Source organism: Sorex araneus, chromosome 8, assembly GCF_027595985.1.
Source record: "Sorex araneus isolate mSorAra2 chromosome 8, mSorAra2.pri, whole genome shotgun sequence".
NCBI lineage: Eukaryota > Metazoa > Chordata > Mammalia > Eulipotyphla > Soricidae > Sorex > Sorex araneus.
In genome coordinates this window covers 53,437,241-53,462,289 of record NC_073309.1, presented here as the reverse complement: position 1 = coordinate 53,462,289, position 25,049 = coordinate 53,437,241, and the positions used below count along the sequence as shown (strand labels likewise).

The 25,049-nt window shown below is 50.3% G+C and overlaps 1 protein-coding gene across 1 annotated transcript; it reads left to right on the top strand.

Moving 5' to 3' along the window:
• LOC105942741 (blarina toxin-like) lies at positions 1-25,049 on the top strand. Its single transcript, XM_055146468.1, has 7 exons — positions 1-46; positions 1,133-1,298; positions 2,057-2,364; positions 2,484-2,489; positions 22,045-22,191; positions 24,253-24,384; positions 24,988-25,049. Exons 1-7 carry the CDS (start codon positions 1-3, stop codon positions 25,047-25,049), a joined length of 867 nt encoding a protein of 288 aa, XP_055002443.1.

The following is a 25,049-nucleotide window of genomic DNA, read 5'->3' as shown; positions in this document are numbered from 1 at the left end:
ATGTGCTTCCTGCTCCTGTGCCTGGCGCTGACCCTGGTGGGGACTGGTGAGCAGGAGGGTGGGGAGTGGACCCTGGTTCTCAGCCCCTGCACTTGCCCCTTTGCGGGAACATCTAGCATTCTATATCATATAGAATGTTCTGTATCTATAATCATCTTCTGCATCCCATTCAACCCACACCCATCTGCTCTGCCCAAGGGGCAGGCCCCTCCCTGCAGTGGCTCTCTGGGGAACCCCAACTCTTGTACAGAGCCCTCCACAGTGTACACTGGGACTTCATCTCCCCTCTTAGACTCTTGTCCTTTGGGTCCCCAACTTCTTCTCCACTGGGGACCCCCATTCGCTTCCCAGTCAGTCAGTGAGACCAGCAGAGACCCCACCCTGGGAGGGGGATGCTGGAAAACACCCCTCCCCTGACTATTTTCCCTCTGACACACAAGGACCCCAAATTCCTTCCCAGCCCAGTGATCTGTCCCCCTCCCCCAGGGCCCAACATGTGAGAACAGGGGCCCAGACCAGGAAATGCACCCCCTGTAGGGCTCCTCAGATTTCAGGGGAGCACCTCCATCTGTGGCCTGGTCCAGGAACCCCACTCAAAATGCCATTCCTAAATTAAGTTATTTCACAGACTCATAGAACCCCTCTTCTAGGCCACCCCTTTCTTTATATGCATCAGCAAGAATTCCAGACTTTCCTAATCCTCTGATCCCACTTCACCTTCAGGCCCAAATTCAAATTTTGCAGTCCACAGGCCCCTTCCAGACTACCCAAATCTTCATCCTTTCCAGAACCCCCAAAGTTTGATCATTTGCCCAACCTGATCCCCATCAGGCCCCAAGTGCTTCCCCTAACTTCCGACAGCTTCTTTCTGCTCTCTCTAATCTCCCCTCTCAACAGGGGGGTCCCCTATATCCCGGACCAAGACCTCAAGAACCCATCTCCCAGACCCAGCCTCCTCTCCCCCTGACCTTTAGAGGGGCTGTATTCACGTCATCCCAAGTCCCCATGCTGCAGGCTCCCAGACCTGGTCCTGGGCCTCTTCCCTGCACCCCAAAATCCAGCCTCCTCTTCCTCTCCTGTCCTTGTATCCCTGACCAATATTTCCACCACCACCCTGCCCCCCCTGCCACAGACTCCGCATGCCAAAACCGGTCTCAACTCAATGGCGACAATGAATGTGAGAGATCATCCCAGCCCTGGCAGGTGGCTCTGTACTTCAACAACAGAAATACTGCATTGTGTGGGGGTGTCCTTGTTCACCGCAAGTGGGTTCTCACAGCAGCCCACTGCTTTGGAGAGTGAGTGGGGGCAGGATACCTGGGGGGAGGTGGGACAATGGTCAGTCTGAGACTCTATCTCCTTTTGGCGTCTGGCTGGGGGCATTCACCTGTGTGAGCAGGGCCCCTTTCCCTTTCTGTGTGTCTCCTTCCCTCCCCCACCTCTCTGGGCCTCTGCCTCACTTCCCCTACCCCAGCCCTGCTGAGTATCTGCCTCTGCATGGAGAGAGAGGAAACTTCTCCCACCACTCAAGGCCCCTTCCAGGGAAGAAACCCCCCGCACACACACCTGATACACGGGACGGGGCTGGAGGAGAAGGGGAGACAGTGAACCAGGCCACCTGCCAGCACAGCTGCACTCAGCAGCCCTTCTCAGCTGCCCATTCTGCCCCCACCCCACTCTACCTCAGTTTCTCCTGCTCTCTCCCACCTGGCTCTGTCCTCCAGACCCTGTCTTGGTCTCTCCTGCTCCTGCCCTGTGACTCGTCCTCCCCTCCTGCGGCTCTGGCTGACTGTGTCCCCCTTCCCTCCCCCCCATATCTCCCCACCTATCCAACCTCACTCATGTTCCATTTGTCTCTGCCCCTGTGCTTCATCTTCTCTCACTCCTATCTTTGCGTGTGTGCTCTCTTCCCTATAACTCAGCACCTTTCCTCCTCTGTCTCTGTCTCTCCCACACACGCGCACACACACACACACACACACAGTCTCTTTCCCTTTAGGACCCTTCATCTGTCCCCCTCACATCTCTCTCCTCATTCATTCTCCTCCCTCCTCAGGCATTACAAGATCTGGTTAGGGCTCCAGGGCCAGGCTCAGAATCGAAGCAAAGCCCAGCTCAACTGGGTCAGTGGTACATACCCGCACCCGCAGTACAACCTGAGACAAATCAACAGCGCAGAACAACAAAACAACATCATCACCAATGCTCCTGCTATGGATCACCGCCATGACCTCATGCTACTGCGCCTGGAGCTGCCGGCCAAGCTCTCAGACACCGTGCAAGTCCTGGATCTGCCCACCCACGAGCCCCAAGTGGATAGCAAGTGCTATGCCTATGGCTGGAGCATCAGTCCTCCAGACACAAGTAAAACACAGCCCTGTGTCCATGCCAGACACAGGGGAGGGCTCGACAGGGATGTTTGGGGTGGGGAGATGCAGAGGGGGGTCAGGGGAGCAGGTGGAGCCGGTGTCTCTGTCCTGTAGGCTTCGGTATGTTTTGTTTTGTTTTATTTTTGCTTTTGTTTTTTGCTTTTTGGGTCACATCCAGCAATGCACAGGGGTTACTCCTGGCTCTGCACTCAGGAATTACCCCTGGCGCTGCTCAGGGGACCACATGGGGTGCTGGGAATCGAACTCGGGTTGGCCACTTGCAAGGCAAACGCCCTACCCACTGTGCTATTGCTCCAACCCCTGTAGGCTTCATTTTGAAGAAGCTCCAGTGTGTCGGCCTAAAACTCTTGATCAACAAAGTGTGTGAAAACAGCTACGTTGAAACAGTGACCACGGACATGCTGTGTACTGGGCGCACGGAGTACAGCAAGCGTACCTGTGTGGTGAGCCTGCCTGCCCTCAGGGGAAGCCATTTGGGATCTGAACCCCCGACCCCCCAAGAATCCCCCTTCATCCCCTTCTCTCTCTAATATACATTTGCCACAGCTAGAGAAAGCTGCGGGAGCTTGAGATCCCTCTCCATGGCTACCCCTCTTCTTCTCCCAGCATCCCCCTACTCACAATTACACCCCACTTCAGCCAGTGCCCACTTCCCTGCTCTTGAAATCTCACACTCAGACAATGTCCATTTTCCCATTGCTGGCAGTGGCCTCTGGGAGTCCCCATCTGAGGGCGCCTGGGCTCAGCACGCAGACCCCCTTCCTGACCTCTCCCTCCCACTCCCCTCTGTGTTGTAGGGTGAGTCAGGCGGGCCGCTCATCTGTGATGGGGTGCTTCAAGGAATCGAATCCTGGGGCACCTCACCGTGCTCCATCTTTCACAAGCCTGGAGTCTACACCAAAATATTTCCATACGTCAGCTGGATCCAGGAGACTATAAGGGCCAACAGTTAAATGCCCCAGCCCACCCCTAGCCCCTTCCCTACAGTAAAATCACATTCGCATCAAGCTCTTCGGCCATCTCATTCGTGTCCAGGCACCCAGCTGACCTGGATTCAGACCCCAGCACCGCATATGGTCCTTACACCTAGCACCAATCCCACCCTTCCCAAGCCCTGAGCCCCTACCGGGAAAGATCCCTGAGTGCAGAGCCAGGAGTAATGCCCGTGCACCACCAGGTAGCCCAGAAACAAAATAAACTTTGGTGAACCCTGTGGTCCTCTGCATGAGGGGCAGAAAAACGTGTGGACAGACAGCTTATCTGTGGCATACAAACTCCCAGGCCCCCAAAGGGCAAAGCAAAGACCAGAAACAGGGTAGCACATGCTGTACTCAAGCCTCCCCAGGGAGAAAGGAGAGGTGCGTGCTAGCAGAAGGGTAGCAGGAGCAGAGACGGGCAGCGCCCAGTTTATTGTAACACAGAAGCCAAGAAAGAAGCAGAGGGCAGGGCGTCTTGCATGGAGGAGAGGGGCTATCCCAAAGGCTGGGCAGTCTCGGGTCCATCAGGGCAAGACTGGACAAGCGGTAGTGTGTCTGGATCTGGGGCACAGTGGCCACAGTACCAAAGGAGCCTCCGAAGAAGGAAGAAAGGGCAGGTGTGGGGCGTGATCTGAAAGCAGCCACCAGGGGCGGGGCCTGAAAGACTCCAGGCGAGGCCACACCCACCCACAAGCTGGTGGGGGGGAGGGGGGCGGGGCCTGAGACTCCAGATGAGGTCAGAGGCTACACCCACTTGATCCAGAGCCTACTGAAGAGGGTTCTGGTAGCAACTTGGAATGCTGGCGGTTGGTTCCCAACTCCAGGTACTGACAGGTGGACTGAACACAGGTGTAGGCCCAGTTTCAGACACAGTTTTATCACCAGTCCTGTGAGTGTGTGGGCAGGCTGCAGGGCGTGGAGCATTACGAAAAGTTTCCTCTTTCGTTTGTCATTACAAGAGGCCCTTGGGGGGCTGGAGCGATAGCACAGCGGGTAGAGCGTTTGCCTTGCATACGGCCAACCCGGGTTCAAATCCCAGCATCCCATATGGCCCCCTGAGCACCGCCAGGAGTAATTCCTGAGTGTAGAACCAGGAGTCACCCCTGTGCATCGCCGGGTGTGACCCAAAAAGCCAAAAAAAAAAAAAGAGGCCCTTGGGAACCCAGTCGGGGTTACCAATGTCCAGCGGAGCACAGCTGCTGTTGCTAGAGGAGCCTGTGGAGGAGGCCTGGAGGGTGAGTGAACGGGTCAGGGACAGGTCGTCATGAGTCGGCCTGTGTGTCCAGTCTGGAATCACTCTTCAAGTTGCTCTGAATCGTGGCCAGCCGGAGAAAGCTCAGCTGCCCTTTTGTGGATGACCTGCCTTTGCTGAACACGTCCAAGTGGTTTAAGAAGCTGGGAACTCCGGGAAGGCGAGGCATGCTTTGAACAGCCCCCCTCAGCTCGCCCTAGACCCAACCCATCCTCTGGTCACCACCCAGCCCCAGGCCCCACCCCTTCCATAGAGACCCACCCTTCCTGCGTAGGCCCCTCCCCTTTCTGTAGAGGCCACTCCTCTTCCTGCTGATGTCACCGACACTGATCATCAGGGCTCCGGCGCCCCAGCGCAGGTAGGTCATCACTAGGTAGGATATCTTTGGCTTAGGGCTCAGTGTTTCACAGTTGATTACAAAGAGTGTTTGGCTGAGGATAATTAGAAATGATGCACCAGGAGGGGCCAGAGACAGACACGAGGCTTGACAGTGACACTGGGACCCCCAGAAAGAAAAGAGAAGGGACATCTAGGCCCATAGTTAAAGCGCGTGTGCGCACATACACTCTCTCTCACACACACACATACACACACACACACACACACACACACACACATTCACTCACTCACCAGCCACAAGATCACCTACTCACCCCGACTTAGAGAAAGAAGAACTCAGAGAATCCAGGACAGCAGAGCAGGAATCCGAACAGACATTCACAAACATGCAGCAGAGAGACACTGAAAATCTGAGAGATGCCGCCCCAAAGCTACTAAGAGATCCAAGGAGAGAGGCTGGGACCGTGAGGAGCCCCTTCACCCATGCTGGCACTTACCGATGCCAAAGCCGAGGACACTGGAGGCCAAATCAGCCCTTCTAAGGTAGGGGAAGATCAGCAGGAAGGAGATGTACGTGGCAGGAAGGAGGACTAGTAAGCTCAGGCCAGAGCTAGACAAAGGAGGCCCAGATTTATGTGGATGAGAACTTGGAGGAAAGAGATGCCTGAGTGTCATCCCCAGACACTTTGCAAGGTCACTCCAAATTCATCCTACTGATGTCTCTGACAACTCAACAGATACCTCCTGCACAGAAGTTTGGCTACAATAAATGGCTCTTGTTCTCACTTACATATTACCTGGCTCTCTCAGAATCAACACAGTCATTCCCACTGATCCTCAAAACATCCTAAATCATCCCATTTTATCCCAAAGTTAACCTCCAAGTACCTTCGAGATCAACTTCAGCCCTAGTCCAAAGGTCACCTCACAGATGACCCACACTCAGTTCTTCCAAGTCATCTCACAGAATCACGAGTCAACCTCAAAATGCCACCCCGAAAGTTACACTACTCACACTCCCGAAAGATGTTACCCAGGATGAGTTGCACAAGAACTCATATAAATAACATAATTCACAGTCAACTGAAGAAGCTCTCAAGGCTATTCAAGGCATTGTACACATCCCAGGGTATCTCCAAAGTTATTATTTCTGTTAATGTCTCTTCTCTCCACCCCAGGTTTCCTGATTCAAGTGCCCAGAACCCAAAACCTCCCCACAATGTCACTCCCATTCACACCCTACAGCCACGTCCACACTGTCCAAATCACCCCAAGAGCCACATACACACACACATACACTTATACACACATACACGCATTTTCAAACACTCTAAAAGCAATATACCTAAAAGAGGTATCAATTTATAATAATTATCCTATTTATGTTTTCAGTATGGCAAGATTTTCGGTCCCTTCTAAGAATTATATCTTTACATTTTTCCTATTCTGTCTACTGTAGGCTTTGATGTTTGTTTTTTTATTATTGTCTGAGCCATACCCAGTCTGGGATTATGTCAGCTTAAGCTGGCTTTGATGTTTGTTTTTTTATTATTGTCTGAGCCATACCCAGTCTGGGATTATGTCAGCTTAAGCTGGCTATGCTCCAAAGCCACACCTGGTAGTGCCATAAGGTTTCAGGGATTGAAGTCAGGGCCTCAAACACACAAGTCATGTGCTATCTCTGGCTTCACATAAGGCCTCATATGGTCTCCCAACCCCTGCCAGGAGTGATCCCTATGCACAGAGCCAGGAGTAAACTCTCAACACCACCAGGTGTATTGTAAAAATTGAAGCAAAACTGGAAAACCAAAATCATATCAGGGCATCAGAGCTTTCCCACTGAGTCACATGTCTTCCTGAACCCCTGCCCAAGAAGCAGTTTTACACAGGATGAGAGCAAATAATGGTCCCTTCGGTCACCAAATCACAAAGTCAGTTGGTGTTGGGTAAAGTGTGATACTTGTCCCATGCAGTCTCCATTTACTCCCTTATGAGTCCATCGGAGAAGTTTCCAGGTTTTCCCCCACTCTACCAAGTATATCCAAAAACATTCTATAAGATTCTATAGAACTACCCTGAGAACGTCCAGTGACAACCCTCTGTTGCCCCCACAGCCTGCCCAGCCCCCGCTGACCAGTAAATTGGCCTATGCTGGCACAGCTATACTTCTTGCAGTTGATCCAATAGCCCACATAGCCTGTGTTGGAGCCCTGGAGGAAAGCCATATGCCCATCCACCATGCTGAGTGCCATGCCAGTCACTACAATGTTGAAGACCAGAGAACAGCTTCTTTTTTTTTTTTTTGCTTTGCTTTTTGGGTCACACCCAGCAATACACAGGGGTTACTCCTGGCTCTGCACTCAGGAATTATCCCTGGTGGTGCTCAGGGGACCATATGGGATGCTGGGAATTGAACCCGGGTCAGCCACGTGCAAGGCAAATGCCCTACCCGCTGTACTATCGCTCCAGCTCCGAGAACAGCTTCTTATGGTGAACTTCTGGTCCTCATCCCAGACAGGTTCTAGCTCCCCTGGGAAAGAATGCAGTTCTGTGGGTCAGTGTCCCCCTGTGACACCCCATTGTCCCAGATCCATCCTCACCCTAGCTTTGCCTTTTATACATCCCTGTTCCTCTTTCACCAACAGCTGTCTCCTCTGACTTGTCCCAACTCCAACTTATTCCCACCTACCCATTCCTTTATTTCCAGCTCTGGCCACAATCCCAGACTATCTACAATAATCCACCTGTCTTAATTCCCCCCCCATACACACACAACCCATTCCATCACTAACTCCAGCCACATCTGCACTGCACTAACCCTAACAACCCAACTCACCTACTATCCTCAACCCTATCCTAAGCCTAGACTGCCTCCCTCACCCTTAAAAGGTCAATTCCAATGTCACTTCTGTCACATCTCCTTTCCTGAGTCCCACTCCCAGACCTCTCTTCGAGCGGGTGACCCACAAAGTCTTAGGGCTGCAGGCAAGTCTCTCTATGGCATATCATGGACTTTTAATCCATTATTTTACTACTTTCTTCCCTTCCATTCTAGACTCTCATGAGGGTGAGGGACTAACCCCCATCTCCTTTCTTTTGGAATGTATTAAATGAAGGAGGCCATGAAAGAATATGTGGATCAGCTCAGGTCGAGCCTCACCCACGAGTGAATCCATAGAAAACCTTGGTATTCAGGACTTGTGACTGAAAACTCCGGGTTCAACAGAATTGGGAATGAGTGACCACCCCCCATTCCCCCCTGTTTCTGGCAACTTGGCAGTCACCCCTACAAGCCACCTCTGGCTGTTACTATATAATCTCATCAATGGCCATTATTGAAAGACTCAATAAATCTCATGGAAGAAAGCACAGAACGATATGCTATAGCCATGCCTCCAGATCCTTCGCCAGGCTGTTTCATTCAGGGCAATCTGGAGTGCGGCAGGTAAGGCCCCTCCCCATCCCAAAGGAGCCAGCCCCAGCAACAGAAAACCTCCAGAATTCAACCACTGCCATGCTCATGGCCTCTCTCCACATGCTCGGGGTCAAGGCTCATCCATGAATGAACCTATTCTTGAACTGTACACCTCATACTTTACACAGCTAATATTCTGAGAGTAAGCACACCACATTTGATGGGGTTTAAGGTAGAATCAATCTTAGGGGAAAATATATTTTTACAGATATAGATATATGTGGACTGGAGCGATAGCATAGCGGGTAGGGCATTTGCCTTGCACGTGGCCGACCTGGGTTCAATTCCTTTGTCCCTCTCAGAGAGCCCAGCAAGCTACCAAGAGTATCCCACCTCACAGCAGAGCCTGGCAAGCTACCCGTGGCATATTCAATATGCCAAAACAGTAACAAGAAGTCTCACAATGGAGACGTTACTGGTACCTGCTTGAGCAAATTGATGAACAACTGGACGACAGTGCTACAGTGCTATAGATATATGTAGATATATATGTGTCGCGCGCCGCTTCGTCCAGCGAAGAAACACGCAACTCGGAGATCCTTTTGGCTGCGATTTATTCAGGAACTTTCTCATGCGTTAGAGAAAAAATCAGGAACGGGGACGTGGAGTAAGGAGGAAAAGGGGACGCATGAGGGAGAACCGACCAGCCAGGTGACTTCCCCCCTTATATACTTCTCCCTGCCTGTTTGCCCTCAAGTGTCTGCAGCTGATAAACCAGCCATAACTTGTGAGCGTGACAAGACATCCTGATTCCCCATCAGGTGTTGTTCACGAAGCACGGTGCAACCAACAAGAAACAGGTGTTCACGAAGCACGGTTCCATGGAGGCTCTCCACAGTTCCCCCTTTTTGTTTTAGAACAGCAAGTCTGTGTAGCGACCTCGGCCCCCTTGGCCTTACCCGTCATTGGGAGCCCTCTCGCTTGTAGGTCCCTGTCTTAGGTTGGTCCAAGGGTCAGGTGGGTATAATGCACCCTTTCAAACTCCTCAACTACAGGAGGTCCCCTGCAGTTAAGGGTTCTCAGCTGCACAATACCTTTGCTACATCCAGCTAGACTTGATTGTTCTCAGCGAGATTATTGATTCAAAGTTGCAAGCCAAAGCTTGGGGGATTGCTGTGCCTCCAGGGCCGGGATACCTGCAAATATCACGCCCTTGTAAATAGTTGTACTTGCTGCATATTATATAGACACCAGGCAAAAACCAAAGCAGTGAGAAGCAATAAGGATAGTACTACTCCCACCTCCACCCACTCTTTGATAAAATAGAGGGGACTTCTACTCAGGTCTATATTAAGGTGGGAACGGAAGGGATTAGAGCAGGCCAAGTTGTAGCAATGGCCCAAAAAAGCTGCTTCTTCAGCTCGTATCATCACAGGAACCAGGCTGAGCAGGAGCACCAGTTTCCACCTCTTGGTCTACTGGAGGTGCGGTCTTTCGTGTCAGACGTTCAGGAATCCACACTGGTTCTGCCCTGTCCTGTGGAAAAACACAAACAGAACCTCTGGCCCAGGTTAACACGGGGTCCGGGCCGTGCCATTCACCAGAAAGGATATCTTTCCATTTAACATATCCTTGGCACACAGGAATCTTTGAAGAATGCCTGTCTGCAGAGGAGGTGCCCTTATCATCAATGATCAAAAAATTTAGAGTAAAAAGTGCAATAGAGATTCTTTCTCGAGGGGGCCGTCCCAGGCCAACTCCCCCTTTTTGTTTTATTAGGCATGCTTTAAGGGTGGAATGAGCACGCTCAACGATGCCCTGTCCTTGTGGGTTATATGGGAGGCCATGAGATAAAGAGACTCCCATCTGGGCACAAAATGCGGTGAATTTAGCAGAGGTGTATGCCGGACCATTATCTGTTTTCAGTTGGGCTGGAATGCCCCAGGCTGCCCATGCTTCAAGGCAATGAGAGATAACATTTGCGGACCGCTCCCCAGAAAGGGGAGTGGCATGAATGATACCGGAGCACGTGTCCACAGATACATGGAGATATTTGAGCCTGCCAAATTCCGAGAAATGTGTAACATCCATTTGCCAAATGCGTAAAGGCACAAGACCACGAGGGTTTATGCCCATGGAGGGGGCAGGAAGAAAAGGGACACAGTGTGGACAATGTAAAACAATTGCCCGAGCTTCGGCTCGAGGGATTTGAAATCTATGTTGAAGGGTCCGAGAAGAAACATGGAAACGGTCATGAAAATTTTTTGCTAATTGTAAAGGAGACTGAATAACAAAACAAGATGGTCTAGTGAGTGCATCAACACAAGCATTGCCTTCTGCTAAGGGACCCGGAAGGCCTGTATGAGAGCGGATATGTGTGACAAAAAATGGTTTTTCACGGGTCCAAAGAATTTGCTGTAAAGCAGATAACAAAGAGGCTATCGAGCTGGAGGCCTTTATGGGTCCTGCCACCTCAAGTGAGCAAAGAGCATTTACAACATATCGTGAATCAGAGATCAAATTGAAAGCAAAGGGGCAATGCTCAAACACTGTCAAGACAATGCGGAGTTCCACAACTTGAGGAGACGTAGTTGGAAATTGCATACGAATAGGATCTTGACCCTCTATCATATAAGCCCCCCAGCCTGTACTTGAACCATCAGTATAAATGTTTGGAACATCCCGAAGGGGTACATAAGAGGTGACTTTGGGGAAAATTACCGGATGGGTTTTAAAGAAGGTCATTAGTGGATGTTTGGGATAATGATTATCAATAACATTGGGAAAAGAAAATCGGAGAATCGCCCAATCATCATGTAAGTTACACAAAGAAACTATTTGAGTGGAATTATAGGGGGTAATAAGAGTATCTGGAAGTTTTCCAAAGTATTGCAAGCAGTCCTGAATACCAATCATAGCCAAACGGGCTACAGCTGCAGGGTATAATTCCACGGCTTTTGCCGGAGAGACCCTAGGATGAATCCACAGAAGGGGTCCCTCCTGCCATAGGACTGCAGTAGGTTGCCCATATGTTGGAAGCACACAAAGTAAAATAGGAAACTCAGGCTGCACGCGTGTATTGCCAGCAGCAGTAAGAGCTTGCTCAATTTTGCAAAGGGCTTCTCTAGCTTCGGGTGTGATAGTCCGTGGGGAAGAAAGAGAAGGATCACCTTGAAGCATATTGAATAAAGGTTTTAAGTCATAGTTAGGTAATTTAAGGTATCCCCTTATCCAATTAATGTCTCCCAACAAACGTTGGAAATCATTAAGCGTGTGTAAGTGGTCAAGCCGAAGCGTAATTTTTTGGGGATGTACTGCTTTGGGGGTTATCTTAGCGCCTAGATATTGGACAACTGTTCCTTTCTGAATTTTTTCAGGGGCAATAATTAAATTGGCACTTTGTAAGAGCGAGGTTAATTTGAGTAGGGCATTATTAAGAGCGTTTTCGGATTTTGCTGCCAGCAGGATATCATCCATATAATGCACACATTGTACTTTCGGGAAACACTTTCGCAAAGGAGCTATGATGGAACCTACGTATAGCTGGCAAAGAGTGGGACTATTTGTCATCCCTTGTGGGAGGACTACCCACTCATATCGCTTATCTGGTTGCTCATGGTTCTTAGAGGGTAATGTAAACGCAAAACGGGGGATATCCTGTGGATGTAACGGGATAGAAAAAAAGCAATCTTGTATGTCAATGGCAATTACATGCCAATCTTTTGGTAAAGTGGCTAATAAAGGCAGGCCACGTTGTACAGGCCCCATCACGCGCATTTGAGCATTAACAGCTCGAAGATCATGCAACAAACGCCATTTACCGGATTTCTTTCTAACTACGAAAATAGGAGTATTCCAAGGGGATACAGAAGGACTTAAGTGTCCAGCTGACAATTGTTGATTAACTAAGGCTTCAGCTGCATCCAACTTTTCAGAGGACAAAGGCCACTGTGGAACCCACACCGGGTCCTCTGTTAACCATGTTAGGGGGATGATTTCCACAGCGGCCCCTATAATAAATTTTGGTCAGCAGAAACAGCAATAGGGCGCGAAGAAGTGCAAAGCCTAACTCCCATCTTAGCCAGAACATCTCGTCCCCAAAGGGAAAAGGGCAAATTAAGTATAAAGGGCTGGAAGCTATCCTGGTGTCCCTCGTCATCCTTCCAGGTGAGGTGACGTGCGCTTACTTCTGGGGTACTGAGGTACCCCAGGCCCTGCAACTGCTGAGCAGAAGCCTGTGTGGGCCAGGCAGAAGGCCAATCCTTAGTGGCTATTATGCTACGGTCTGCTCCTGTGTCAAGGAGTCCCATGATCCTTTTTCCTTCTACTATTAATTGCATCATGGGTCTGGTATGCATACCTAATGCAAGAAAAGCTCCCTCAATTTGTTCCTGATTTAAAGCCCTTTTACCATTGCATGTCTGTCCACCCACGGCGGGAAGGAGAATAACCTGGGCAACAGGGTCCCCTGGGCTGATAGCAGTAATCCCACGGGGAGACTCAATCAGGGCTCTCACACTTTCAGAATGGTTGGGATCAATTATACCAGGATATACACACAAGCCTTTCAAAACTGCTTCAGGGGAGCCTATTAGCAATCCTATAACTTCATTCGGTAAAGGGGCTAGTTTCCCTAACTCTAAAATCTGTACTCCCATTCTCGGAGTGAGGACCATGGGATTGACGGCTTGTAGGGTCACAGCGGGGGAGGCCTTAGAGGCTCCCCCGAGTCCCTGGGATGTTGCAGAGATGGCCATTCCTCGGAAACTTGCGCCGCCCCATATATTTGAGGGCCCTGGGGACGTGGGCCCCGTAAGCCGTTTTTTGAATCCCTTCTTATATTGCTTTGAGATATCCTATGGCCGTGGACATCTCTCACTGACCTACACTCACTTACCCAATGTCTTCCCTTTTTACACTTAGGGCAAAGTCTGGGTCTAGATCCTACAACTTGGTTATTGACAGGACACTGTCTCCTCAGGTGCCCTGTCCTTCCACACGTATAGCAGGTTACAGCGAGTCCCGTAACTTTCTTGGTAATATCCATGACAGCCGCAGCTAAGCCTGTGGCGGTTAGGGGACCCCCTATTTCTCGGCATATTTTCATCCAATACTCCAGTCCCAGACTCTTATAGGGGGCGATAGCCTTGCGACACTCAGCAGTGCATTGTTCAAATACCAACTGCTTTATGAGAGGCATCGCAGTGTCCGAATCTCCAAAGATTTTTCCGGCAGCCTCGACTACACGGGCAACAAATTCAGAAAACGGTTCCAGGGGCCCTTGAACTATTTTAGTAAGGTTGCCTCGGACTTCCCCTCTGTTGGGTAGAGCTTTCCACGCTTTCAATCCTATTTGGTTCACCTGCGTATAAACTTCTGGGGGGTACCCGGTCTGCTGATTGGCGAATCTGCCAAGTCCTAATAACATGTCCCTATCCCAGACTGCTCGTGCCCCTCCTTGGGCTAGATTGGTTGCTGCTTGCTCATTTGCGAATTCCATTAAGAAGGTGCGCCAGTCCAAGTATTGTCCAGGAGTCAACACCGCTCTAGCCACCTGTTGCCAATCATTTGGGGTCATACAGTATCTGAATAAACCTTCTATTTGAGTTATAGTAAATGCGGCGTTGGCTCCATAAGTCTTTACTGATTCTGCCAAGGTCTTAATTATTTTAAAATCTAGGGGCTCATGATATCGCTGTTGATTATTATCTTCAAAAACTGGGTAAGTTAACTGTAGCTCTCGCCTAACTTCTGCCCAGAGCCCGGGTTTTGCAAAAGAAAGTCCGCCTTCCGCTTTGTTAAAGTAAGGGGGCGGATCATCCTTAGAGCCCTTTAGCGGTAAGTATCGGTCACTATCATGTATCGCAGCTTCCTCTTCAATAGGGGGGTCAGAATCCCCGTTAGCCCGTCCCTGCTGAAATTGACGTAGCGAGGGATAAAGAGCCGGACGGGTCATGGATGGTTCTTGGGGCCTTCCTTTCTTTTTTGGGGCGCGTCCCTCCATCAGCGGGGTTCCCCTAGAGGCCTCGCTTTCCACGTCCGAACCCTCCTCTGGCTCAGAGGCTACAATGCCATGACGGCTGCCTCTGTCCTTCTTTGTGTCTTCTAACACTACTTGTCCTGATCGTACGGCCTTATCGCACTTCTGATCCTTAAAGTAATCATAGAAAGCAAAAGTGAAAAGACAAAGGGAAAGACAAACAAACATCCAACCAACAAACGAAACATACACATCCATGGATACCATTGTCCTGACTCACCACAGGAACTTGATCGTCATGACTTCTCGTGAACCTTAGTCCTGACTTACCACAGGAACCGGATCGTCACGATTTCTCGTGAACCTTAGTCCTGAATAAATCGCAGCAAGTTCTGAATCTACCGGGGGGGGGGTACTGGAGGTCGGGTTCCCCGTACGGGCCACCAGCTGTCGCGCGCCGCTTCGTCCAGCGAAGAAACACGCAACTCGGAGATCCTTTTGGCTGCGATTTATTCAGGAACTTTCTCATGCGTTAGAGAAAAAATCAGGAACGGGGACGTGGAGTAAGGAGGAAAAGGGGACGCATGAGGGAGAACCGACCAGCCAGGTGACTTCCCCCCTTATATACTTCTCCCTGCCTGTTTGCCCTCAAGTGTCTGCAGCTGATAAACCAGCCATAACTTGTGAGCGTGACAAGACATCCTGATTCCCCATCAGGTGTTGTTCACGAAGCACGGTGCAACCAACAAGAAACAGGTGTTCACGAAGCACGGTTCCATGGAGGCTCTCCACATATATGTAAATACATAAGGCTCAACCTTTAACAACATAGCCTTAATGGCTCCTGGGTGAAATACAACAATCTTCACACACTTTCTTCTAAGAAATCTTTTTTGGATCATTTTTAGCAGATTATTCATGACAAATAATACAAAATAAATTATTTTGGTTCTGCTATGGGAGCAGGGTTTGGAGTTTAGGATGGAAATATGGTGGTGGGAAGGTGTAATGGTGGTGGGATTGGTGTTCGAATATCAAATGCAATCATATATTGTGAACTACTTTATAAAAATAAAATTAAATTTAAAAAAAGAATATCTGCATCAGTTAATAAATTAATGGATGGATGAATGAGTGGTACCTCACAGTAATAATTCCATGCCTATGCTACATTTCAGTGTGGATTTCAGAAATGAGGTGTGTGCATCTAGAATTCTGAAGGGTATTTTGAGAAGAGTGAAGATTTAGAATCAAACTTATCAGTTATATGTGAAAACTCACTCAAAACTTTTATTGTGATGGGTTTTTATTGCAATGTTCTTTGACATGGTATTAATTCATTCATCCCTGATAACAATTTATTACTTCAAGAAAATATTACTGAGGCTGGAGCAATAGCACAGTGGGTAGGGCGTTTGCCTTGCACTCAGCCGACTTGGGTTCGATTACCAGCAACCCATATGGTCCCCTGAGCACCACCAGAGGTAATTCCTGAGTGCAGAGCCAGGAGTAACCCCTGAGCATCGCTGGGTGTGACCCAAAAAGCGAAAATAAAAAGACATTAAAAGGATGTGGGGTATGTGGGGTAGACGCATGTTTCCTTCAAAAATTTATCACACAATGGGGGCTGGAGTGATAGCACATCGGGTAGGGCATTTGCCTTGCATGCGGCCGACCCGGGCTCTATTCCCAGCATCCCATATGGTCCCCTGAGTACCACCAGGAGTAATTTCTGAGTGCAAAGCCAGGAGTAACCCCTGTGCATCGCCAGGTGTGACCCCAAAAGCAAAAAATGAAAAATTATCACACAAGTCAAAGGAATAAATAAGGTGGGGGACACTAGTTTAAAAAGTCTCGTGGTGGGACTGCAGAGATGTGACAGTGGAAATGGTCTTCCTCCTGCATGTGACTGACTTATGTGACTTATGTTCAATCCCCAGCATCCCAGGAATATGGTCTCCTGAGCACTGCCAGGTATGACCCAAAAAATACATAAATACTTCTAAGGGGTGAGCAAAGGAAGAAAGAGGCTAGGTGACAGTGACATAAGGACAGTGGTGGCTAGCCATGGGCACTTTGGAGGTGATGAAGGCACTGTAACTTTGTACTTCAAAACCATAAATGTTGGGGGCTGGAGCAATAGCACAGCGGGTAGGGCATTTGCCTTGCACCTGGCTGACCCGGTTCGATTCCCAGCATCCCGAATTTTTTTGATTCCCACTCCCCTGAGCACTGCCAGGAGTAATTCCTGAGTGCAGAGCCAGGAGTAACCCCTGTGCATCGCCAGGTGTGACCCAAAAAGAAAAAAAAAACATAAATGTTGGGGCCAGAGTGATAATACAGCTGTAATGTGCTTGCCTTGCATGCATTTGAACCCGGCTTTCCCTAGGGTCCCCTGAGCCCTGTCCAGAGTGATCATGGAGCACAGAGTCAGGGATCCTTGCTGAACACCACCATGTGTGTTCCCAAAACAAACATAAATGTAAAGATATTACATGAAAACTACAGTTACAGAAAATTTGGAAGTTTGACCATACCTGACAGTGCTCAGGGGCCACTCCTGGTGCTCCTCAGTGGACCCTAGTAGCGCCCAGGATTGAACTAGAGTTGCAAGGCAAACACCTTGTCGCTCTAGCCCCTATAAAATATATCTTCAAAAAGAGGCACAAGTTTGGGAGAGCTCACCCCCAAAAGTCTACACATGCCCTATGTGGTGCCTGCACCCCAGCTGTGGCAGCTCCACCCCTCACCCCTCACCTGATTGGGGGTCTTTGAGGACATGGTCCACTCCTCTCCAATCCCTGACCTCCTCAGTAAAAAGTAGAGACAGATCAAGAAGAAAGTCCGAGTCATGGAACTTGAGAAGGGAAAACAAGGGATAAAAAAAATCTGAGGTGAAGAGAGTTGGGGTGGTGGGGAGCGGGTAGGAGGGGGGAATGACAGAATTCAGTTCTCTAGCCATCCAGAAAGATGGGTCTCAGCCATGATGCATCCTGGCTGATCCAGAACCCGTTTTTGTTTTTTTTTTTCCTTTTTTTTTTTTTTTTTTTATTGAATCACCAAGTGGAGGGTTACAAAGTTCTCAGGATTATGTCAGTTATACAATATTCAAACACCCCTCCCTTCACCAGTGCCCATCTTCCATCACCAACCCCCCCAGTATATCTGCCGCCCCCTCCCACCTCCCTAGTCCCCACCCTTATACGTGATAAGTTTCACTTTATCTGCGCTTATCTCGATTACATTCCATGTTTCAACACACAACTCACTACCGTTGCTGGGGTTTCCCCCCAAAAAGAAAAAGACAGTCCTATTGCCAATGAGGCAATTGATAATTCTCCATTACTAAGCATATAGAGATATTAAGTCCTGCTGTTTGTTACATAACTTTTCTTTTTCCCCCTTGCCCCGCGCCACCGAGTTCACGCCTGTTTAGTAATCGCCACGCTGTATGACAAAGGGAAAAAAAACCGAAGAGGATGGTTATTTCCCGTCATCAGCCGGCGTGGGGCTCTGGCTTAGTTGATAGTCTAGTAGAGTGTCTGGAAGCAGTTTCTGGAACCAAAGCTCTTGCGCTGATATCGGCTCCGGCTCGAGATACCACCAGCGTCCCGCTGGTCCATGTACCTAATTTTTCCCCTTATTTCCCATTCCCACGCCACCAGGTCTGTTTGCTTAATGGACATCACACTATGTTTGACACCACGCCACGTTTCTTCCCGAGAAAGAAGGATATTTCTTCTCAGCCAGCGTGGGGATATAGCTTAGTTCAGTCTAGAGAGATGGCTACCATTTTGATTGCCTTCAATATTTCAACAAAATACTTACTATTCTTGTTAGGATCACCCACAAAAGTCCGACCCATTAAGAAGGAACCATTACATATTGCTGATACTAAGATGACATTAGGTCGCGCGGCCGCGGCAGCGGCCGCAAGGTTTTGGGTTTCTGTCTAAAGTCCAGGGAAAAAGTTGAAGGAGAGAGAGAGAGATTTCCGCACGGGGGACCTGGCGGAAACTCTCAAGTCACATACTGCAGGTTGCTGGTGGGCTGCCGGTGTCCCAAGCAGCTCCATCCTCTTCGTCAGTCATTCTGGGGGTGCGGGCGCGGAGAAATGGGAAAGCCCACGTGGCTGCACTCTCTTTAAGTGTCCGATGTGGGCGGAGACCGGTACTTCCCCGCCCTCGATCCCCCACCAGCCGCGCCGCGCACTTGGGTGCGTCTCTCCATTTTGTGCTCAGAAGTGGGGTAGATGCTGTGCTGTGCCCAGAGGTTGAGGGGAAGAGAGATAGATTAAAGAAAAAAAAAAGAGAAACGCCAGGCCCCCACTCGGGGGACCTGGCGGAAACTCTCAAGTCACATACTGCAGGTTGCTGGTGGGCTGCCAGTGTCCCAAGCAGCTCCATCCTCTTCGTCAGTCATTCTGGGGGTGCGGGCGCGGAGAAATGGGCCAGAACCCGTTTTTTAAATCTCATTCCACCCCTCTCTGCGCCTGTGGTCTCCACTCTGACCCTTCCTTTCCTCTACCCTCTTCTGGTTCGGCTTTGTTTGGGGACCACATCAGATGCTCTGCACTCAGATATGTGGGGCTTAGTGGAGGAGGGGGCGCTAGAGGTGCCATGGATTGAACACTGGGTCAGTTATGTGCCAGGAAAACATCATGCCCTGCTTCCACTGGACCATTGCTCCAGCCCGTGACCATCATCTGACCACACTCAAACCTGTCAGGCCCCACCCTGAGGGCTCCCTGCCCTAACATCTCTCAACAGGGGCCATATGGCTGCCATGGAGGAACCCAGAAGAGTTCCGACCTGGGACCCTTCCAACTCTATGACAGTTGGAGGGGTCCACAGGTGAAAAATCACATCCATGTGGAGGCATATGGCACAAGAATAGGGGGCCGGCCATTATGCGGGTAGCCGTAGGAAGGAAACAAGGTCAGAAGGATCCACATTTGGAAAAAAAGTCAAGAAACACTCCATTACCCTCCATACACCTCACCCCTACCCTGACGCTCCACTACCTTCATACACCTCACCCCCTCCCTGTCACTCCACTACCCTCCATACACCTCACCTCTAGCCTGCCCTCACCCATCACTCAACCCACCCTCACATATTCCCACTCCCATACACTCACATGAGTCTAAATTGCTTTGTGAGTCCATGGCCAATATCCCAGCTTCCTGGAACCCCTCCAACTGTCATAGAATCTCACCACCCCCAGCTGCGGACCAGACTGAAGCCCTGAGACTTTCCCTGGACTGTAGAGAGACCAAAAAACACAGAAGAAAGAACAGAAGATCCGAACTCTAAGCCTGATCCCCAAACAGATCAATGAACTTCCAGGTGGCCATGGAAGGGTCTAGAAGGAGGGATTAAGACAGTTGGCAGACTGTTAAGTGCATATGGAGACTGACTTTCCCTGTCTTTCCGCATGCCCCAGTCACCTCCACCGACCACCAGCTTTCCCAGTTTCTTCTCTTTCCAGCAGTTTCCATCGACACCCAAGACGAAGTTGAAGACCTTTGACCCATAATCCACAGCCACAGGGTCAGTATCCAAGAGCCTCTTGCCCAGGAATCACTGGGCCAGTCCCAAGGCTATTCAATGTGGTATTGAACTGCCAGAACAATAGAAAATCAAATTCAACTCTTTACAGTCACGGTTTCAGTAAGCAAGACAGTTTTGCCATGCATGAGAGTCTGCACAGCCTCATGAGCAAATCACAGTTCACTCTTGACACTCAAGACTCTGTTCAGGAATACTCTGGGCACTTGCCCAGGGTCCCGGGCACCATGATGTCAGCCTGGAGCAAAAGGAAAGTCGTGCCTACAGCTTCTGAGATTTGTGAAGAAAATCTAGCGTTGAGGAGATCCACATCCCTGCAGGAACCACCGGATGCTGTGAACATACTGCAGCACAGCCCAAGTGGCAGCGAGCCCAGCAGAGCCCAAGACATACTGTCCCCCAAAACCAGCGATTCTGACTTGTGAGAGGCGGGGTTCCAGGCAGCCAGCCAAGTTGGGGCTAGAATTCTGGGGGAGGGGCAGTAACCGAAGGTCAGGAACCAGAAGCATGAGCAGCGGAGCCAACTGAAGGTTGGGGCTAGGTGTGGGAGGCCTTGTACTGTAATTTGACCCCCTGGGTGGTAAATGACACATGAACCTATTGCTTCAACCCAGAGACTGACTTGGGAGGTGGGGGGCGTATCCTGGGGAAACATGTCTGAGAGGCAGAATCTAGTAGAGATGGGGGCTGGAGTGATAGTACAGTGGGTAGAGTACACAGCCTTGCACACGGCTGACCCAGGTTCAATCCCTGGCACCCCCTGTGGTTCCCCCAAGCCAACCAGAGCGCAGAGCCACAAGTAAGCCCTAAGTACTGCCGAGTGTGGTCCAAACACACACACACACACACACACACACACACACACATGCGTGCACACACACACAGAATCTACGAGAGATGGGGCATAAATCGGGGCTAGACTGGGTGGTGGGACAGGGGATACTGGGATGGTGGGGTGGGGTGACCCAACTCTGTGCTGATACTGGTGGTGGTGGTCTGCTGCAGGCCTCAGAACAGAACTGAACGAATATACTCCCAGCTACCAGTAGGCTGGTGGCTGCTGTATGACGTCAAGAAGATGAGTCGCTGGGTGAGCCTGTTACTGTGCCTGACTGCCTTCGTGATAAACAGCTTTATCTGTCTGGGCCTGCCTTGGACCCACTTCCGGGTGCCACTGTACCCACCTCAGAACAATTCTGAAACCCCAGCCATCATCATCAGCACCATCTTCTTTATGCATTGCTCTGACATCTCCTGCAGGCACGAGTATGACCACAATGCTTGTAAGGCCTTCTCTATACTCATCACTCCCAGGTCACGACGCTCCCCAGCCCTCAAAACCCTTCCTGCCCTTCTGGGGATGGTCCTCACTGCCCTGCATTGGCCCTTTCTTCTCTGTGACAGTCCTCCCTGCCTTGAGCTCCTAACTCAGTTCTGATGCTGTCTTTCTCACACCCACAAACTCCCTCATCACATCAAACTGGCTTCTCAAGGCTCACCCCACTTCACACTGCCCACAAACACATCTCCATGGCCCCAAAGGTGTATTCTCAAAATGGACAAGCTGTTTGCTTCCATGTCCCTTTCCAGAATTCATTTGCAGTTTTCTTAAAGAGAATCAAGAGAGAGGGGCTGGAGCAATAGCACAGCGGGCAGGGCATTTGCCTTGCATGCGGCCAACCCGGGTTCAATTCCCAGCATCCCATATGGTCCCCCGAGCACCGCCAGGGGTAATTCCTGAGTGCAAAGCCAGGAGTAGTCCCTGTGCATCGCCAGGTGTGACCCAAAAAGCAAAAAAAAAAAAAGAGAGAGAAAGAGAGAGAGAGAATCAAGAGAGACAGTACACAAGCAGGGCTCTTGCCTTGCATGCATCTGACCCAGTTCCCCTCCCTGCTACTACATAGGGTCCCTAGTACCCTGCCATAAGTAACCACCAGAGCCAGGAGTGAGTCCAGAACACAACCAAGTATAGATACCCTCTCCCTCACCCCCGGGAAAAAAAGAGAATAAAAATTTGCAAGAGACAGGATTTACAACTGTTCCCAGACTCACCGGGCCCCTCTCCCCCATGTTTGGAGGCTGAGTGCCTGCCTTGGTGCATTGATTCTCTTCTTTCTCCAGACTTCCTGGACTTCGCCATGTTCTCCTTCATCCTGGCCAGCATTGCCAGCGTCTGCCTCTGTATCACGCTCATAAACATCATCTTCTTCACCAACTCCAACTTTCCCATGCTGGACCTCTTCAGTCTGATCCTCAGTTTCCTGACAGGCATGACTCTGAGATCCCTCCTTCCGGAGTTAAGGGGAGGAGTAATTGCCCAGGGCCTCTCATCATCCCCAAACCCACACCATCACGCTCCGATGCCATTCCCATTCTCACCTTCAACCCCCATCCCTTTCTCCTTCCTAATCCCCAGTCCATCCAGACTTAAAAAGGTATGATGGATGAATGAAAAGTAAGTAGATAAATCAGGCCCAGAGAGACAGTCTAGGGGGGTCAAGATGCTTGCCATGCAGCCAAGCCTGGTTCCATACCTGGAACCACATGGTCTTCTGAGCACCACTGGGAGTGAGCCGGAGCACAGAGCAGAGTCCCTGAGCAACACCGGGTGTGGCCCAAAGCCCATCCCCAAATCAAATTCTGGGTTAGGGAGCTGACTTGAAGTTCTGGAGCACATGCTTTGCTAGCAGGAGCCATGGGGTTTCAATCCCTGGCACTGCATTACGTCCCAAGCACCCCCAGGACTAACCCCTGAGGACAGTCAGGGAGTTATCCCCAACCACTGAGCCCCATTGGCTGAGGTCCCCAAACAAAAACTTAAATTGTGGAGCTGGAGAGAGAGTGGGTAAAGTGCTTGTCTTGCACGTGGTTCACCCAGATTCTACTCCCAGTATCCCACTACCAGGAGTAATTCCTTAGCTCATCCAGGAGTAACCCTTGAGCATCACTGTCCCCCTTCCCTGTCCTGGTGCACTACAGCCATTCTAAGCCCAGGGCATCTTCTTCTTCCCCCTCAGACAGTGCCTAAGTTTCCAGGTCTCCAATCCAGACACCACCACTCAACAGATCACTGAACGTATCCAGTCTTGGTTTTCTCATCTGTAAAATGGGGCTGTTATCTCAAGATCGACCTTCCATCCCAAGAAGTGGCCCAAAGAAACAAAATTTAAATTGCAAGCCAGCTCCATTCCCCCTCCCCAATACCAGCCTCCATTCCCCCTCCCCTCTCCACCACCAATGAATCTCAAACATTACCTACATCCCTCCATGACCTCCATCACCATCCAACCTCCATTCTAGTTCATCTTTCTAATCTCCAAACCATACCAAACAACACCCCAAGCCCCTGTAAATCTCAGCAGCCAACCAACCCAGTGCTTAACCTCCCTCCACATTTATCCTAACCCTAATCCAACCCAATCCAACCCAGCTTCACACCCAGCTAGAATTTCATCTCTGTCACCTGTGTATCTCACTCTTAAGCTCCACACAAACCAACCCCAACTCCATCCTCTCCCAATCCCTGATCATCTTCATGCCCAACTACTACCTAACCCTATCACCAACACTCACACCAGTCTCAGACTCAGCCTTCACCTTTGTCAGTCAAACTTTCAACAGAGGTGAAGGGTTTCAAGCTCTACTGAAAGTTTGACTGACTTCAACCCAACCCTACTTCCAATTCCAACACGGTATTCCAATCCCCCAGCCTGTAGGTCATGCCTTCCTGTAGGAACTGGTGGACCTGCAGCAGGTAGAACAGGATACCCACTGATAAAATATCAGTGTCAGTTCTTAAGGGCTTCATCCACACATGGGGGAAATGCCCATTTCAGTAGCCTCAATAATCCTTATGATGGGCTGGAGCGATAGCATAGTGGGTAGGGCGTTTGCTTTGCATGCGGCTGACCTGGGTTCGATTCCCAGCATCCCATATGGTCCCCCGAGCACTGCCAGGAGTGATTCCTGAGTGCAGAGCCAGGAGTAACCCCTGAGCATCGCCGGGTGTGACCCAAAAAGCAAAAAAAAAAAAATCCTATGACTAAGATGTGTCCCCTGATTATGAGAACCTCTTTATATACAAGGAAAATGAGTCTCAGGGGAACATGGGCCCCAAAGCCCGTGAGTTCAGGCCCCACCACTGCCTGATGAAAGCCCAAGGTAAAAGCCCTTGACAGAACGGGGAGCCTGTCTTCCTACTGATAAGCACAGGTGCCTGAGGTGAAGGAACTTAGACATCATAAGCCAAAGAGCTGGGCAGCTAAACAACTGTGGGCAGGGGTGTTCACTCACCTGATGCCCAGCCTCCTAACACTTGTACTCACACAGCGACCTCCATGATATTGGGTATCCTGTTCTACCTGCTGCAGGTCGACCACTTCCTACAGGAAGGCATGACCTACAGGCTGGGGGTCAGCTTCTACCTGGCGTGGATCACTGTCTTCCTATTCCTGGTGATTGGTACGCACTGTGGCTATGTCTGGTTGTGGGCTGCGCGGGCTGCAACTGGATCTGGATGTGGAGTGCATTTGGGGACTGATGGGAGAAATTTAGGGGGGGGGTGGAGGACAGGGCTAAACAACCTGGGATTGAGGTGAGGGGCAGGGGGTATGGCAATGAGTTGGGGAGATGGCATGGGACTGGATGTGGGAATGGGCTTGGGTTTGGGGTGGAGACTGGGGAGGGAGTGGGCTGATTTCAAGGAGAGTTTAGGTTTGGGGGTGTAGAGGGTGGTGGGAAAAAAAGTAGGGGAGGAATTGGGTCCAAATTCGGGGGGACCAGAGTGATAGTACAGCAGGGAGGGCACTTGCCTTGCAGGGGGCTGACCCGGATTCAGTCCCCGGCATCCCATGTGGTCCCATGAGCACCGCCAGGAGTAATCCCTGAGTGCAAAGCCAGGAGTAAGCCCTGAGCATCACCGGGTGTGGCCCCCAAACAAACAGAATGGGTTGGAAGACAGGCTAGTGTATAGGAATGAAGTTGGGCTGGGAAGTGGGTCAGGGATTTTGCAGGGTGGACACTCATCGCATTCCCTTTGCTCTATTCCTCCCCCCACCCCACCAGGTTTTTCTTCCTACCTGAACTACAACAATTTCTGGTCCGTCCTGGCCCTCCATTCCCTCTGA

Coding starts and splice junctions, on each gene's coding strand:
- LOC105942741 (XM_055146468.1), top strand. CDS start 1: ATGTGCTTCCTGCTCCTGTGCCTGGCGCTGACCCTGGTGGGGACTG. Junction 47..1,132: donor GCTGACCCTGGTGGGGACTG/GTGAGCAGGAGG, acceptor CCCCTGCCACAG/ACTCCGCATGCCAAAACCGG. Junction 1,299..2,056: donor GCAGCCCACTGCTTTGGAGA/GTGAGTGGGGGC, acceptor CTCCCTCCTCAG/GCATTACAAGATCTGGTTAG.